The sequence below is a fragment of the Triplophysa rosa genome, linkage group LG18 (genome assembly GCF_024868665.1).
Source record: "Triplophysa rosa linkage group LG18, Trosa_1v2, whole genome shotgun sequence".
Lineage (NCBI taxonomy): Eukaryota > Metazoa > Chordata > Actinopteri > Cypriniformes > Nemacheilidae > Triplophysa > Triplophysa rosa.
This window is the reverse complement of record NC_079907.1, coordinates 613,532-630,029: the sequence shown is the minus strand read 5'-3', so window position 1 is coordinate 630,029 and position 16,498 is coordinate 613,532. Positions and strand designations below refer to the sequence as shown.

At 39.2% G+C, this 16,498-nt stretch overlaps 3 protein-coding genes across 7 annotated transcripts in view; 2 read left to right on the top strand and 1 right to left on the bottom strand.

Moving 5' to 3' along the window:
* pald1a (phosphatase domain containing paladin 1a) overlaps window positions 1-4,743 on the bottom strand; it is a 37,659-nt gene extending 32,916 nt beyond the window's left edge. Inside the window, exon 1 of one of the 2 annotated variants that reach the window (XM_057358887.1) lies at window positions 4,633-4,743. The gene's annotated coding sequence lies outside the window, so the exon portion shown is untranslated. Of the gene's footprint in view, window positions 1-3,910; window positions 4,042-4,632 lie in introns of those variants that run through there. The other variant, XM_057358888.1, reaches the window with a different exon arrangement.
* A 973-nt stretch (window positions 4,744-5,716) lies between these two features.
* Window positions 5,717-8,367, top strand: ndr2 (nodal-related 2). The gene is made up of 3 exons (XM_057359254.1): window positions 5,717-5,966; window positions 7,044-7,786; window positions 7,889-8,367. Exons 1-3 carry the CDS (start codon window positions 5,717-5,719, stop codon window positions 8,039-8,041), a joined length of 1,146 nt encoding a protein of 381 aa, XP_057215237.1. The 3' UTR covers window positions 8,042-8,367.
* An 878-nt stretch (window positions 8,368-9,245) lies between these two features.
* Window positions 9,246-14,662, top strand: lrrc20 (leucine rich repeat containing 20). 4 transcript variants are annotated; one of them, XM_057358606.1, is made up of 5 exons: window positions 9,246-9,413; window positions 10,655-10,745; window positions 11,464-11,613; window positions 12,119-12,286; window positions 14,447-14,662. In XM_057358606.1, the coding sequence occupies exons 2-5, from the start codon at window positions 10,676-10,678 to the stop codon at window positions 14,560-14,562; spliced, it is 504 nt and encodes a 167-aa protein (XP_057214589.1). In that variant the 5' UTR covers window positions 9,246-9,413; window positions 10,655-10,675; the 3' UTR covers window positions 14,563-14,662. The 4 variants fall into 4 exon arrangements, with proteins under 4 accessions (XP_057214589.1, XP_057214587.1, XP_057214586.1 ...); XM_057358604.1 differs by having other exon boundaries at window positions 10,568-10,745; XM_057358603.1 differs by having other exon boundaries at window positions 9,251-9,361.
* Window positions 14,663-16,498: the final 1,836 nt, after the last annotated feature.

The window sequence follows — 16,498 nt, the reverse complement described above, 5'->3', positions numbered from 1 at the left end:
TGTGTGTGTGTGTGTGTGTGTGTGTGTGTGTGTGTGTGTGTGTGTGTGTGTGTGTGTGTGTGTGTGTGTGTGTGTGTGTGTGTGAAGGATGTGTGGGTGGGTCTTACTCATCAGGCAGCGCTGCATCCTACAACACACACACACACACACACACACACACAATTAGCACATGAATTGAAAGCTCTCCACAGTGAGTGTGCGACACACACACAGACCCACAGACTCACACAGTCACACACAGTCAGCTCGAAGCAAACAAGGCGACGAGCTAACAGCATGTGTGTTTACATCACGTAATTCAGCGCGGCTCTTGTAAGTTAGCACATCAGACTAATTACTTCATTCGTAAGCAATTAAGACGCCCTGACTCTGATTGTCAACACACACAGCTGAGTAAACAGGCTAAATCTCAACTCACACGCACACAAACACAGCTACAGGACGACACAAACATCTAGTCTTATATAGACACTTACTTACATTACTATTGAAACACAAAAGATACAAAATGTTAATATGACACTTCATTAAAAGACTAAAGATCCCGAAACACACCCCTTACCCCTGACACAAACAGAACATGCGTCAATCACAAATATTCTACACACACCTTTCAATACGATTGTACGATGTACAATGTTTAAAATTCAAAACATTTTCATTTAAACTTAGTAAAGAAAATGCAAAAATACACCTCAGAACCACAAGGATTCATGAGGACAACTGAGGGCTTGTAGAGGAAAACTTCTGGAAGACGCATGTATGATTTACTAAGAGAGTTGTGTGACACACACACAAGGGTGAGGCAGGAAATTGAAGTACTATCTCAATCTTTGCTAAATTTACACCGGTCACCCGCATCTGTAAACTGCCACGACCAGCTTCTGTTCATCAGACTGCCAGGACACATCACACACAACCAAATCCACCGAATAAAGACACTTCACACAACAAAACTACACCATTTCTGTCATCATCACCCTCATGTCATTCCAAACCACACAAGTTGACCATAACCTCTGACCTGCTATTCAGGGGTTGACATCATCAGGGGGTACAAGAGCTGGATGTTGTTGAGCTCCAGAATTAAGGTCTTTGCACATAAAGTCCGACATTTTTTCATATTTGGCGCTCGTTTGTACGGTGTCTATGCAAATATGTTCTTCACACAAAGCCAACTGATTGGATTATTTCAATGTTCAAATAATTCGCTCTTTACGGAAAGAAGTTGGGTTGCAGCAATGTGAGGGTGAGCAAATAAGAGAATGTTTTTGAGATAACTAACTATATCTTTGAACTGAAGATTTCTGTGAGGAATGAAATAGATGAGAACAAACCCGAGCACACCTGTTTCTCTTTCTGCACTCTAGAACCAGTCACGTCACGTCATTCATCTCTGTTTTTATGAGCCTTTAATGGGGGTCAATATACATTCTAACATTACATGACAGATTCTTCACCCAGACCAAACGACAGCCCTGTCTGTCTTCTGATGTCCGACTGACTTCTCCTCACCAACATCTCTCAAATCAGATATGTTGCAACTGAAGTTCATGAATCATGATGTTAGCCACAAGTCAACCAGACGTGTCAAACCTGCAGCATAGGTACCAAAACCGATCTGAATGTCACGGCAGAACTCAAAGTTTGATGGGCGTGTTCACTATCAAACGTCATTGTATGGAAGAGAATCTTTTGTGCAGATTACAGCGGGTCTGAAATGAATGCATCGTTTTTAGATGAACTATTCCTCTAAAGCAAGTATGATTTGTGGATTCGTGGATGAGCAGATGAAGTGATGTCATGTTTTGAAGGAGCGAACAGAATTTTAGCTTCCTGTCCTTACAGGCTGTAAAAAAGTGGATTACCTGCCTGTTTCCTGCTGTCTGTACGAATGATGAATTGTTTTAAACATCCGCTTCCGAACGGACTGAAAAAACGACACCTGTGTTTGTAGCGGCCAGTTAGGAAGTGTATTTTCCTGTCCGGATTGAACTCTATGAGGAGCATCACTGTAGTCACAGAGCACACACGTATCAAAACACAAACAGGGATTTTAGTCTAAAGACATCTTTCTCAAGAGTCAAATAATACACAAACAAAGAAATGTCATACGGGCAAAACACATATAAGCAGTCTTTTTTCTTTCTGAATGATCAGACAGCTTGGCTGTGTCTGAAATGACATAACAGACACCGCACCTCCTATGAAAAGCTACATCTAAAGAATTCAGATATCATATATAATCTGAGCGAGTATTAGAGATAACCAAACAAATATCAAAGGTATTGATTCTTTTTTTATACAAATCCAATCGTAATTTACTGCCTGGCCGGCACACGTTTAGACTGTGGACGCAGCCCTTGTATCACTGACTGCACTGAATTCACACAGACAACAGACAACATGACATCTAGTGGCAGAAATCATCTCAACACATGACAGACCGTTACTGTACAACAACAAACCACAAACTTCACACAACATTACAACTCGCACATCACATGACCAATGCATCGCTAAGAAATTCTACATTTTCATGCTTATTGCCCATACGTTTAACACACATTGATCCTGAAAGCGGGGCATGTTGTCACAATGCTGTGGAGTCTGATTTAAAAATAAATATGAATTATAATACTATCTAAATAAAGCAATATCTTAATAAACAATAATCTCAGTGTGTACAATAGACTACATGAACGTAAACGTTTAGTAATACTAAATACTTAAACCAGGCCTATCAACAGCATTATATAGATGACAATTGCCTTAATGTTTGATGGTACTTTTAGTTTAGGTCAAATTCTCAAACAAAAATCCCCTCAAAATAAGTGAATGATGGCAGCTTGTGGTAACGTGTGACAACTAGCCCCGGTCTCCCTAAAAGAATAAATTCAATGTATACCCCATCACAACCCCCCTTATGAGCTTTGTAAGCAGACAGAAGATGCGAAAAACCATCTTAAATTCACTTTAGGTTCATCTATTAAACATTTATGTTCGGCTGGATGCAATGTGTCTTCTCACTTTTTTCCATCACACAAACTGATTATGAACTTTACTAAAAGAGGAACATGTATTGTATTTTTTTTATCTAAAAAAGCACACATCTCTAAAAACACTTAAAAACACTAAAAAAAACATTTATACCTGAAACACTTAAAACTGTTCAATCAAAAATCTTCCTACAAAAAACAACTGAACGGTTTGAAAAGTGAAGTAACCTCTCTGTTCTTCGCCTTGTGTTCAGAGAACAAACAAACCGCAGAAGAAGGGAAAGTCTATCACAATATTATAATATTAAATAACGCTGTATATCCGTCATTGTTAAGCTGTTAAACTTATTAAAAATGATAACGTTACACAGAAAGCAGTGACGTGTTTTTAATGGGTCTCATTTAGGTCTCAACAAACGACTTGTTTCCCCGCTGTAAACCCTAACAAGAGCACTTGACTTTATCTCAATCCCTAAAGCAAACTCTTCTAATCTAGTACTGACATCTTCACAGATCTCTAACGGACACACGAGTATCGAAACGAACTTCATCACCATTAATCTTCATATGCCTGACTCTCGATCATTAGCATTTCAATCGACTAATATTACATAGCTTGATAAGATTTTTACATTTTGGTTTCGTCCAAGTTCACTAGTTAGAATAGCGTGTCTTGTTTAATGTCGAGTTTCTGAGGGTCGGGCAGGTCGACATCAATAAATGAGCAGGAAATTATATTTCGCGTCAAAAATTCCTTTTCGTTATTTCACTTATAATGTACATGTATAAATATTACAAAATATATATGTTTCCTTTTAACTTTGCGATGAAATATGACTCGGGCTGTTTTGCGCTCTAATCAAACGGATCTTTTCACATCGCGTCAGTCAGTTTGTGTGAATTTACGTTACCTGCTTTTTTCCCGCTCTCTCTCTTTCAAACACCTTCTGAATCCAACACATAGTGTGATAAAGCTTAGAAATTATTCAAATATGAAGACGATGGTCGTGATTGTGACTTTAATCGCTGGTTTAATGGAGTTGTTGACCTTTTCTCTGATCTCCACCAAAGTACTACAAAGCGACACGCGAGTGAGCCACTGATCCTTAGAATGATTCGCGAAAGAACCGTTCTTTTGAGTCAGTTCTTTTCTATGATTCGGTCTAAAACGACGCAAATGATGTAATCCACACAATCTATATAATGTGAACGTTTACTTCAAAGAGCAGCGCTTGACCAAATATTTTGTTCAATACACAAAAACAACAACAGCAGCAACCAAATGTCATGCGTTGACGAATCGGTGATTCTGATGAATCTGTTCATTTAAACGACTCGCTGAAATGAACCGGAGTTTTCAACGCTGTTCTTTTAATTTTCTTCCGATTATGTTTCATTAACAAACTTCAATTCACAGATCACACACTCGTTGTACCAAGCGATCAATACTCTTGCGATTTAATGCACGAATGCATGCAATGACATCCCGCTACATGGAAGCTCCGGTTTGTTTGAACACATTGGCATGTCGATTCGGAACGACGGCAATGCAGTTTCATGAACATCTGTGCACGCGAAGAGAAGCCGCGTAACACAAAGCGCAGCTGAGAGAAAGTCAAAGTTCTTCACTCACCATCGCAATGAAACCTTCGCCATAAATACACAACAACTGATCCCAGAAAACACACTATCCTGCAAAAATCCCTGTTGTGTGCTGGATTCACGCGTTCACAGCAGCACTCGTGGTGTGTGCGAGACGCTCTCATTGAGCATGCGTGTGTTTAGGGGGTGTATGTGTGTGGCGCTGAGGGGCTCATAAATTCAGATACACACACACACACACACACACACACTCGTGAAATGTTTGTGTAACTCTGTGCATATGTGTGTGTATTTATTAATGCATTGCTAATGCAAAAAATGCCCTTTGCCTATTTAGTAAATCTGAATATCAAAGGAAACTTTTACAGTAGGCTACTTTCAAAAGATGGAATAATGTTCGTTTTGGATTATTGGGAATGAAATGTTCGATGTTAAATGTTGAATTTGTTTAATATTTTTGTTTTGTTAAAATAATTGCTAAAATTGTTAAAATAAGAAGTTTCACTTTACATTTATAGCGCTTTTTATAGAGGGCACATAATACTGATATGATATCATATAAAATACGCAATAATAGTGACAAACACGAAGTTGCATAAATATTTTTCCTTTGTTTTCAACCACATTGATGAGAGAAATATGACAGCATTATTCATTAAATGAACAATTGTTTTAGGCAATACCTATTATTATGAGAAATTTAAAATGCACTTAAAGCATTGACAAAGCTGTCGCAACATATTCAAGCTTGCACAGTTATCTCAAATGCAAATACATACTAATTATGATAACGAAAGGACGAAAATAACCCCGTGTCTTCCAAGTATGTCACTTTAATGTGACTCGTGTGAAGTGTCCTTGACTTCAGTTCAGTGAGCGTATCTGCCATTACGGTCTTCAAAGAACAAAAGCAACTTTGGTTATGTCACGGTGCGCAAGGTGTTTTAATTGTTCATTGTAAAATATGCGTCGCATTACCACATGAAAAGATGATGAGCTGTCAATTTCCTTTAATGTCCTCTGCTACTTGTTAAATATGCAGCAGCGGGGCCAGAGGGAGGGGGTATATAAGCCCTCGTGGACCCCTCAACCTGTCATTCTGAGTTCATTCCATCATGCATGTACTCGGATCTTTGCGCCTGGCCTGCTACCAACTTCTGCTTCTTGGAGTATTGGGAAAGCACAATAATACTCATCTACATGGCGCACGGACTATATTGGCGCATTTCTCCAGCCCGGACCGAACACACCGGCCGCCCACCTACATGATGCATCTCTATCGGAATTTCAAGATGAACCAGACGCGTCCCGTGGATTATATGGACCACGAGCAAGCGGACACAATCCGGAGCATCCTGTCTAAGAGTAAGGTTTGATTTTTAGTGCTTATTCAATTCAGTCGTGTGTCGAGCAACACGAGCTCAGGTTTTCATGGTTTTCAAGCGGGGTCGGGAGCTTTGGGGGTTTGGGGAGCCACTGGAGTTGCGCACTGAGGTGAAAAGTGCTGCGGCTCTTTTGTTGAGGGTCCCGGTGGCTCCTGGCTGTCAAATCTCAGCGCCAGACACCTTCAATCCACATCTCGCTCGTGGTTGAATAAGTCCAGGATCAGCTTGGAGACTAATGCCGTGCGCAAACCCCTCTCTGGTGATGTGGATTAGACCCTCGCCAGACATCCTTACACAAATCAGTTGTTAAAGGCAAATCAACATCAGCCCTCAGGTCTTTTTCACACGTCGCTGATTAGATTAGGTGCTCTTGGTTCCGAGCGCGGGCGCAGGCAGCGGGTTTGAATGGAGATGCGCGCAACATGCGGAGCGCAGCGGAGGTGTTAAACGATGGGTTTCGATCCCATGTTTGTTTTAAACGGAGTAACGAGGCAGCGCCTTGCCCCTCCGTTAAGATTACTTTCATATCAGATCGATACTACACGACTTTAATCAAAGCGGTATCATAATAATATATTACTTCACCACACCTTCGTCTTAATTGGCTTTTGGCATTTTTATAATAGATTGAGAGAGTTAACAAAACTGTTGAAGATTTAAAATACAGCCTCGAACTACAGGGCACAGATCTGAGCTGTTAAACACAACCAGAGTCACTTATTAGATAAACCCAAGCAATTAGCAATTTTTATGTAAATGTGCAGCTCCAATACACTTCACTGGACAAGAGCCATACATGAGGATCAAAGTGTGTGTGTTCAGCTGTCACAAATCACCTCATTACTTTTAGGTCTGTGTACACTACAGTGGCTCATTCATCCCTGGTGAAAAGCAAATAGCAGAAGAGCTGCTTTAATTGGGTGAATCTTAGTAAAAAAACGACTAATCAAATAAACAAATCTTCATTTTCTTTATGCATTGTTTAATATGGTTTGATCAATTAAAACAAAGATGTTCATATAATAATGTTTCTTCTTCTTTTTTTGTTGCGTATTAGGATTGACCAGTCAGGGCAGACACTACGTCACATACTTTGACCTCTCGTCTGTGCTCTCCGAGCGTCAGATACAAGCTGCCGAGCTGAGGATTCGTATCCCCAGAGAAACGAGCCAAACCAACGTCACAGTGGAGTTCAGGCACCAGCAGGACGTCCCGTGCCACCAGCATGACGTCTGCCTGCAGAACCAGACGTTAGGCGTGCTCTCCGGAACCTCTCTGTTGAGCTCCTCTCACCACTGGAGAGTCTACAACGTCACAGACCTGCTGCTGGACTGGACCGGCTCAAAACTCTCCCACACCACGCCCCGCAAGACAAAGAGAGCCGTGAGATCCGGCAGCCACGCTCTGAAAAACACGGATGGCATCCACCACAGAGCCATGCTGCTCATATACTCACACACGGCTTCACGACAGGGAACGGCAGACAAGGCCAGTCTACTGCACACGGCCGAGAAGTCCAAGTTCTTATTTAACACCGAAGGTAAAGAGGTGCGCAGGGAGAAAGCGCACAAAAGCAAGAGGGGCCGGAGAGGTCAGCCCATGAGGAACCCGGAGCTGGTGAAGAATCAGGTTGACAGAAGCTCTCTGTGTAAACGAGTGGACATGCACGTAGACTTCAATCAGATCGGATGGGGCTCCTGGATCGTCTTCCCTAAGAAGTACAACGCCTACCGCTGCGAAGGGAGCTGTCCGAATCCTCTGGGCGAGGAGCTTCAACCCACCAATCACGCTTACATGCAGGTACATAGTGTCTGATTGGGTTTCCAACACCTGTAATATTCAATGATATTGTATTTTAGAACTGTCCATCTAAATGTCTCTTCATCTCTCTTTCTCCGCCAGAGTTTGTTAAAGTACTACCATCCGAACCGAGTCCCTGCGGCCTGCTGCGCGCCCACCAAGATGAGCCCCCTCAGCATGTTATATTATGAAAACGAAGAGCTAATCCTGCGACACCACGAAGACATGGTCGTGGAAGAGTGCGGCTGCATCTGATGGATGGAAATGTAAAATTTTGTGTTGTGGGTTTGTGGGAAGAGCGATACTGTACGAGACGCGGCAGTCGGCAGCAGCCAGGGCAGGTGGTTTCCTCCATGTCAATTGCCAAATTGCCCGTCCCGAGAACATCCTAAAAGCCCACGGGCAACAGGAAGCACAGCCTGCATCATTATCCAGACAACTGTTCCAAACATTTATGGGCCTTGAAAAGAAGCAGTTAAGAGTGAATAGGAAATAATAACTGTTTAAATGGACCATCACAAGCACTGTCAATGTATTTACAGTAACGCCGTAAGGTGGAGACTTTATGTAAATATTTATTGTATATAATGTGTGAATAAAACGTGGATATTTATGTAAATATAATATATGGATTCTTCTATAAAGAACAGACCAGTCAGCCCAATAATGTTATTTTTGCTAAAAGAAATAAAACATGTACCTTAAAGAATCTGAAAGATGACTCGTTTTACTTCTATTCTTCATAGTACTGAACTCTCCGAATGTTTTATATCCTTCAATTTTGTATCTGCAATTGTGGATGATTTACAGTCAATTTAACACATTTTCTTTAGTAACATACATTCGTGGTCTTTTCGTGCATTTTACATCAGTATAATAAAAATCAGGAGAGATTAGGTAAGATCTGACTATGGGTTTGTATCCACGCTCAGTGAAGCTCTGTCTGTGGGGTCATAAAGGGTCAGGGGTCAAACACAATCACCTTCTATTGTCCCACAGTAAAAGTGCAATCCAGTCCTGACCTGCCATGGACATTCTGGAAACACTTCTCTTAGTCTGAGCTTTTCACAAAAAAGATCTCGTGTACAACACCGAGGACATACAGTAGGACGGTGGGGTATGTACAGTGTGGTTTTAAACTCGTGTTTTCATGTGTACAATTTCCAAAACCTATTTTTTTAAAAATGTGCACATACAAGTAAGGTTTGAGTAAAAGTGAGATGTTTTAGTATTCTGACATAATCTAATAATTTGCCTGCTGTTAAAAATATTATAGGCAAAATCTTAAACGATTAAAAGTTCACGTTTTTATCACTTACATTTTTATTTGTATAAGTACAAAAATGTGCGTGTAAAACTACAGCAACCGCACGATTAACAAATAAATAGTTTTAAACAGCTCTTGTCTGGTCTCTACGGATCTTCTGTCGTGAAGCTGCCATGTGTTTTACGACAATCGCGAGTGGAATGCGGCAGCCGCGTTTACATGCTGCTGGTGGTCTCGCATGACACACCATAAACATACAGAAACACTGCTTAAACACATGTAAGGCGTCTGTCGGGTGGATGGAGAGGGTGAGAGAATATCGCATGTGTGATTGTGAGGAACTGCAGCGCTATATTAGAGGTTCGGTTTACTTGATCGCTACTTTAACGCTTTTACTTATTTAGTAGAAAGAAATGAATGGCGTGACGTCATGAATCAATAGTTCAAGATGTGCTTATTTACAGTTTAATCTTTCTGGTTTTGCGGTGTTTAAAGTGATAAGATGCATTGCTATAAATAACTTTTTGGTTTTCTATATTTGTCTGCTCAGCTGTGTCTGTAGATCTATCTGTCAAACAGGTTTATTGAGTGCACACAGAAACTTCACAAATAAATAGATCTTGTTATTTAGTATTATTTAGAGTAATTATTGCAACATTAGCTAAAGACATGAGACATTTCCTGTCATTTTCGGAAGCCAAACTTATGGATGAATACTGAGTTTATATGTAGCGTTAGGAGTAACCGGGGCAAGTTGTCACAAGCGCTGTATGTCAGTAAATACGTTTTAGTCCTTTAAATTAAAAGTCTACAAATGGTTTTGGTAGTGGTGTTGTTTACACCTATAGTTCAAAACTGACACGCGTATATTTGGTAAAATTGTAATTTTAACATATTAACAATATCATATTGAATATAGCAACTGTTAGGTAAACAAGTTTAATACAAGAAAAAATCGTACATTATGACAATAATTTCATTCATGCCAGGTCGGGTAAAATATATAATTTGAAATGTTGAACATATCATAATCCTAATCAATATATTATTACATTATTTGTTGACATTTTATGTTGCCTCATGTATTATATAATTTTTAAAGGACACATTTTAATTTTATGTTCACTTATAATTCACTAAAAGAAAACTTAAATTACACAATACTTTATATTTCACTGTCACGTATTGTAAGGGTCATATGAAGAGTTTGGTTCCAAAATGAGATAACTTCGTTTTTTTATTTTCAATAATCATGTTTTTTATTGTGCATTCCAATTAATATCAATCAAACTGCAGTTGTTTTGTTTTGATTTAACTCATAATAACTAAAAAAATACAGCTAACTAACACAATAAAAACATGCTAACATGATAAAAAACATGATTTTTGAAAAAATGTAAAAACGGAGTTATCTCATTTTGGAACCAAACTCTTCATATGATGTTCATGAACATTCATTGATGACTGTAGGGAAGTTAGTGATGATGTCACTGCATGTTTGTGTGCTCTGGTAGGTAACAGCTGTCTGTGGCTCTTGTCTGACTGTCACTCACCTCTGCACCAGTCATTGAGTCTCACTGAAAGCACCAATCACTCCTCAGATCTTAGCTGAACATCACAGGATGGCGCAGGCCGTCGCCAACGTCGCCCGGAGGATCAACGAAACCATGGAGGAGGGCAGAGACTGTTTAGGTGGGTGTGAGCAGAAACTTATAAAAGCTGTCCAGAACTCACTCTGGGTCACAATTCAGCCCTAAAACCAATAGCAAGATTTTAAACATATAGATTATAGAACAGATTCTCAGAACATAGAAAAACTCAGAATTCTTTTTTTTTTACTGTAAGTTTAGAGGTTTCATCTGAATATCCGTTAAACATTATTCAAGCATTTATCATTTTTGATATTTGCTTGGATGAATTCTTGAACAATGTTCCCACAGTCTTTTTTGTTCTTTAGGGCATGACAAAGAAGTAAAATATGACCTGCAAGAATCTTTTTTTTCCAAAGACAGTGATTGGTTTTCTACTCTTAATCTCCAGCAGATGGCGCAGTTGTTCCAAAGAGCTCCCATCAATAACAAGCACTTGATTTTGACCATTAACCAATTCCTAAAGTGTCCTTTGCCATTAATCATCATTTCAAAGATTTCCGAGCGACAGAAAAGTAAACTGGCACTGCAATCAGTGTTATTGTGAGGCCAAACATCCGCACACAACGTGTTCTCAGATTACCGGATTGATTTGCGGCCGATGGTCTGCGGTGGTATTTGCTGATTTTCCGAGTGATTGCCCAACAGAAGCTGTTTATTATTCCGAGGCGAGAGTCCTCGAGTCTACACAATCGCTTCATTACACATCTCATATTAACTGACTGATTTCTAATGTCTGAATGAATCCTCTTCTCTCTCAGATCTGTCCGACTGCGACCTCATCAGTTTCCCCGACGGCATCTTCAAAATGCTGCGCAGTTGCACGGATAACATCCACAAAATCACTCTGGCCAACAACCAGCTCAAAGCTTTAGGCAACAAGTTTTTCCATACCTTCTCACAGTTACAAGGTGAGCGCAACCAAATGGTTAATGAAAAATGATGTGAAACTCTTCCTCCCTTCTGTAGCCTATAGGAAAATCAAGCACGTCTCAGAGGTGATGAATAGTTGACTTCAGATGACCGGGGAATTATTGAAATGTAATGCACCCTGAAGCGATCACACAACCACTATATGAACTAAAGTGCATTGAGTTTTACGAAACGATGAGCCCGAAGTCAACCGATCTACTCACACCATGTTCCTCAAGCAGTGTAATAAAATAATTTAACCTTAAATGCATTCGTTTGGATAAAAGCATCTGCATAATGTATACATGCAAATGTTTGTCTCATGTCTGAGCATCTTTCAGTGAAACAAGTAAATGAAATTGAATATACATTATTATCAGGCCTAAATATTAAGACAGCGTGTGTTTGCATTGAACGTGTGATCATTTGCTGAAGTGATACAGAATTATGTCGCAGCTCTTATGGAAAATGAATCCTCAGAGGTTGTGTGGTTGTTGTGTGTAGATCTGGATGTGCAGGGTAACGTCCTCACCTCGCTGCCGGACGCTGTGGGTGATGTGGAGCATCTGATCAGTATCAACCTCTCCAAAAACAGACTGGCGGTTTTCCCCGAGCGCCTCACACGTGTCAAGAGTCTTCAGAACATCAATGTGGAGGGAAACCAGATCACAGGTGACACGAGCAGAAATCTATTCTACAGACACCAAACATTCTGTCCGCATGTACTCGCTCTCGTGGGAAACATCCAAGAAGGGTTTGTTTCATTTGTGTTAAGTACATCATCTCGGATTTATTTCGAAAGTGATCAACAACATCTGTACATCTGTGTCGCACACACCCACCCGCCGTAGACTACACATCTTTATATTTATCTCAGTAGAATACGAGGGCACGAAGGAAACATCGTTTTAATTACATTGCAAATGGAGTGTAAACCTGTGAAGTGTGCGTGAGGATTGATAAACGAGCATCGCATGACAGCAGGTTAATAAACTGTTACCAACCCTTTTCTCTTACTTTGAGAGAACGTAACAAAGTAAAAAAAATTAATAAATAAATATGAACGATGAGAAATCTCCTTTTCCTCTATCCCAGCTCTTTTCACTTTAACCATTGATATTTCCCGTAAAGGTTCACACAAGACCTTCAATTTTAACACCATAAAACGAAAGCATGCCAAGTCAGAAATATACTTAAGTTGGTTCATTTATTCAGGGCTTAACTAAAGCCAAAAGAATATAGAACATATATATAAATCATGTGAGAGTGAAACACATGATGATGGTCAGAATATATACAGTGTGAACAGAGATTAAGTGATTAAGTTTTGTCAGGCAGTGTATACATCTGTGATCAAGAAATCATTCTTTATTAAATATGTCTCACTGTGACGAGCATTTGTTTATGATGCCATCCGCTGTATTATAAATCTGTGTTATTGTAAGATGCTCACCGTACATCAATCTACAGAAGAAGCTTTACAGTAGATGTTGGATTGAATCTCCTTTCATTTGATGACATCAGATCTGATGTTTCTATAAAACATCTACACAGGGTTCAGGTAGCAAATTACGGTAAGTAAGTGAAATCGTAGTTTCCATGACGATGTTTTTGCTTTGTGATTACCTGACAGATTCAGTAGATGAAAGCTTCTCATTTTAATGTAACAAACTTCACAGATGCAGTCCGTCTCTACATACAACATAACATAAAGAGAAAACTCCAGAATCCTCCGCCCGGATCATAAACACACATTCATCATTTCTGATTCAGATCTGAGATGGTACAGGTTTTCACACAGACACGGGCAAAGAAAGACATGTCAAGGAAACGTTTTGAAAAGCCTTGACAGTGTTATCTTAGTTATTTCATCAGGTACAAATTTCTTTCTATAATTCGCCCTTTCAGTTGTTATTAATTGTCATAAATGCAACAGATCTACTAGTCCTCAAATAGTGCATTTTTGGGGGCTTTTACTTCTTTATGAAGCGTTTTTAATTAGATTTGTTTTTGTTAAAGTAGAGTTTTGTTTTTCAATGACAGCTCTATTCCGTTTTTATGCATTTATATAGACCTTTCATCGGACGCGCGCCTGACCCCCAGTTAACTTCCGGTTTTGTGTTTGGCCAGTGTCTGATAATATAACTATTTTATTTATGTTGATATTAATATGTATTATTATTTTACTGTATAATAATTGTATTTAATAAACGATTTGTTGAATTGTGTTGTATGTTCATTTTATTAAATGTTGAATCGGTCCTGTAGTTCAGTCGCATTAAAGAAACCGTATGGTACACTGACATCTAGCGGTTGAGCTTGGTATCGCAGTCTAAACGCAAAATATTGGAGGGACAAGTTTAGCCAATTAACGCTTCTTCTCGGTTTCTTTTGCTTGTTATCAGAAATAATCTACAGGCGCTCTATTGTTTGTGAATGTGTACCGGAAGTTCAGTTGGGGGGGGTCACAAAAGTGCCCATGCGCAGTAACGTTTGTTTATGTTGTTAAGATGAAACCGTCTATAAGCTTCAATTGTATAAAAAGAACACAAAATGTCACAGAAATTTGTTCAGAATTTGTTATACCCCCATCCAAAATAGTCTTCATTTTCTTCATGCAGTAAATAGATTTTGGGCTAAAACTTGATCTCGGCGTTATGTTCGGTGAGACTCGCACATGATGGATGTTTTCAGAGTTTGTTTAACAGGATTATCAGTTCATGTTTGCCGCCTCTTTATTCTCACATTGTGTGTTATTATAATGAGATTGTGTAAGAGCATCACCGCTGTAATGTAATTCTTTCCTGGTCTCTCGCTCCTTCTGTGTGTCAGAACTGCCCATGGAGAAACTCTCTCTCATGTCGTCTCTGAAGAGTCTGGATGTGAGGAGCAATCCACTGACGACAGACACTGAATCTGTCCCACATCACTTCAGCATCCTGACCTGAGAGCAGCCCACACACAGACACATCAACACCTCGCTCTCTTTGTTTCGTCTTCATGCATGCTGTGCCTCTGAAATTTTCAATAAAATATTTATTGACTCTGCTGGACTTGTGCTTTTGTTTGACACACACAACGAGTCTTCATGCACTATGAACTTAAACAGCAATAGTGTTTGGAACGGAGTTTCTAAAAAGGTTCTTTGTGGGGCTGTGTGAAGCATTTGAATCCCAATCCATCAGAATTCATGTGTTCTGCTGGACGAACAGGTGCTGTTTTAACCTTAAGCTTTCATACGTTAGTGTGAGATTTTCAGTGTTGTGTCAAAATTTTTAATTTTACAGTTTTACACAATCGGTTGACGTGTCCTCAGAAACACACTGAATGTAAATGAATGAATATTACAGGCAAATTCTGATGAAATTAGCCTAACTTTTCACATAATGATGCATTAAATAAGAGCTTTTCACTGTTAATAGAAGGTGTGTAGCAGAATATTTCAATCTCAAGAAAAACCAAACAGACGCTTAAAGCTGATTGAGAAACTTGAAGAATATTCATCTGAAACTTGATGTGTTGGACCTCTGGAGAGATGTGTGCTTATACAACAAATAACAGAAAGAGATTTTTAATGAAGTGATCTTCATATAAGTGTCGGGGTGAATGATGGTGTTACTGAATCATATGATCCCAGCACAGCTTTATATCATGAACCAGGTCTCTGAAGCTTTATGTTTACATTTCACAGAATTTCAACAATGACCAATGGATTTTGTGAAGATCACACTTAAAAGCAATACCAATTCATTTCCACACATCATAACCTGTATGACATCATTTCATGGCCGTGTTTTTGCATTATAATCCTCCTTAAGTCAAATACTCTGACAATGACACATTGAAATATCATAACTAGTGTAATGTGTCATTTATTCTATTCTACCAGTTTGTTTTAATCTAATTTATTAGAATTTCATTTTAATGAACACAAATAAGTTTCATTTGTAAAGTTCCATTTATGTTCAGGCAGAATTAAAACGATTTCTATCCAATAAGACATTTGCCAATTTATACCCGGTTTCACAGACAAGGCTTAAGCCTATAGTCCCAGACTAAAATGAATGTTTGAGCTGTCTTAACTAAATATCTTAAAATAAATCTGTTTTGTCTCAAGATCCACACCAGTAATGCATTTAGATAAAAGCGACTTAAATATCCTAATTTGATAACATGAACTGTAACAAAAAATGAGCACCAGCCATTGATTTTACATGTTTCTTAAGGCTAAATAAAAAAACAGCCTTTTGTTTGCCATAATGGTTTGTTAGGATTAGGATTCTTGGACTGTAATGTTCTTCCGGGACCAACAAAAGATATTACACTTACATTTATGCATTTGGCAGACGCTTTCATCCAAAGCGACTTCCATTGCATTATACTATACACTATACATTTGTTTCTAAGTATTGATCCAGAAACAATCACTTCATCTGTCCAGATCAATCTGTGTTTCAACAACATTCAGTTTGTGCTTCAGTACCTGTCTCTATGTCCATTCACGAGTGACTATTTCAACAAACACACAGTGTGTCTCTGCGTGTGATGTCATGACTGTCTGTGGAGGGTCAAACATCGTTTAACGTCTGAATGAGTCGCTCTTGTGATTCTGTGACTATAATGAGGTTTATACTGTGCTGTAGAGAGAAACTCTCACATCTCACTTCAGCTGTGTTGTGAAGTGTTCACCGCTCCCTACACACTCAGCAGGGGTGAAACCTCATTTCACTTATAGAGCATCTCAAGAGATAAACACTACAGGTTCACACGAAATCTGGCGAAACAGATAACCTGTTACAGTTTTTTTTCAGCTGCTAACAAGCATCGTTCAATACTGAAGGCACATTTTCAAAACTCTTCACACATTCAGCAAAACAGAAGTCT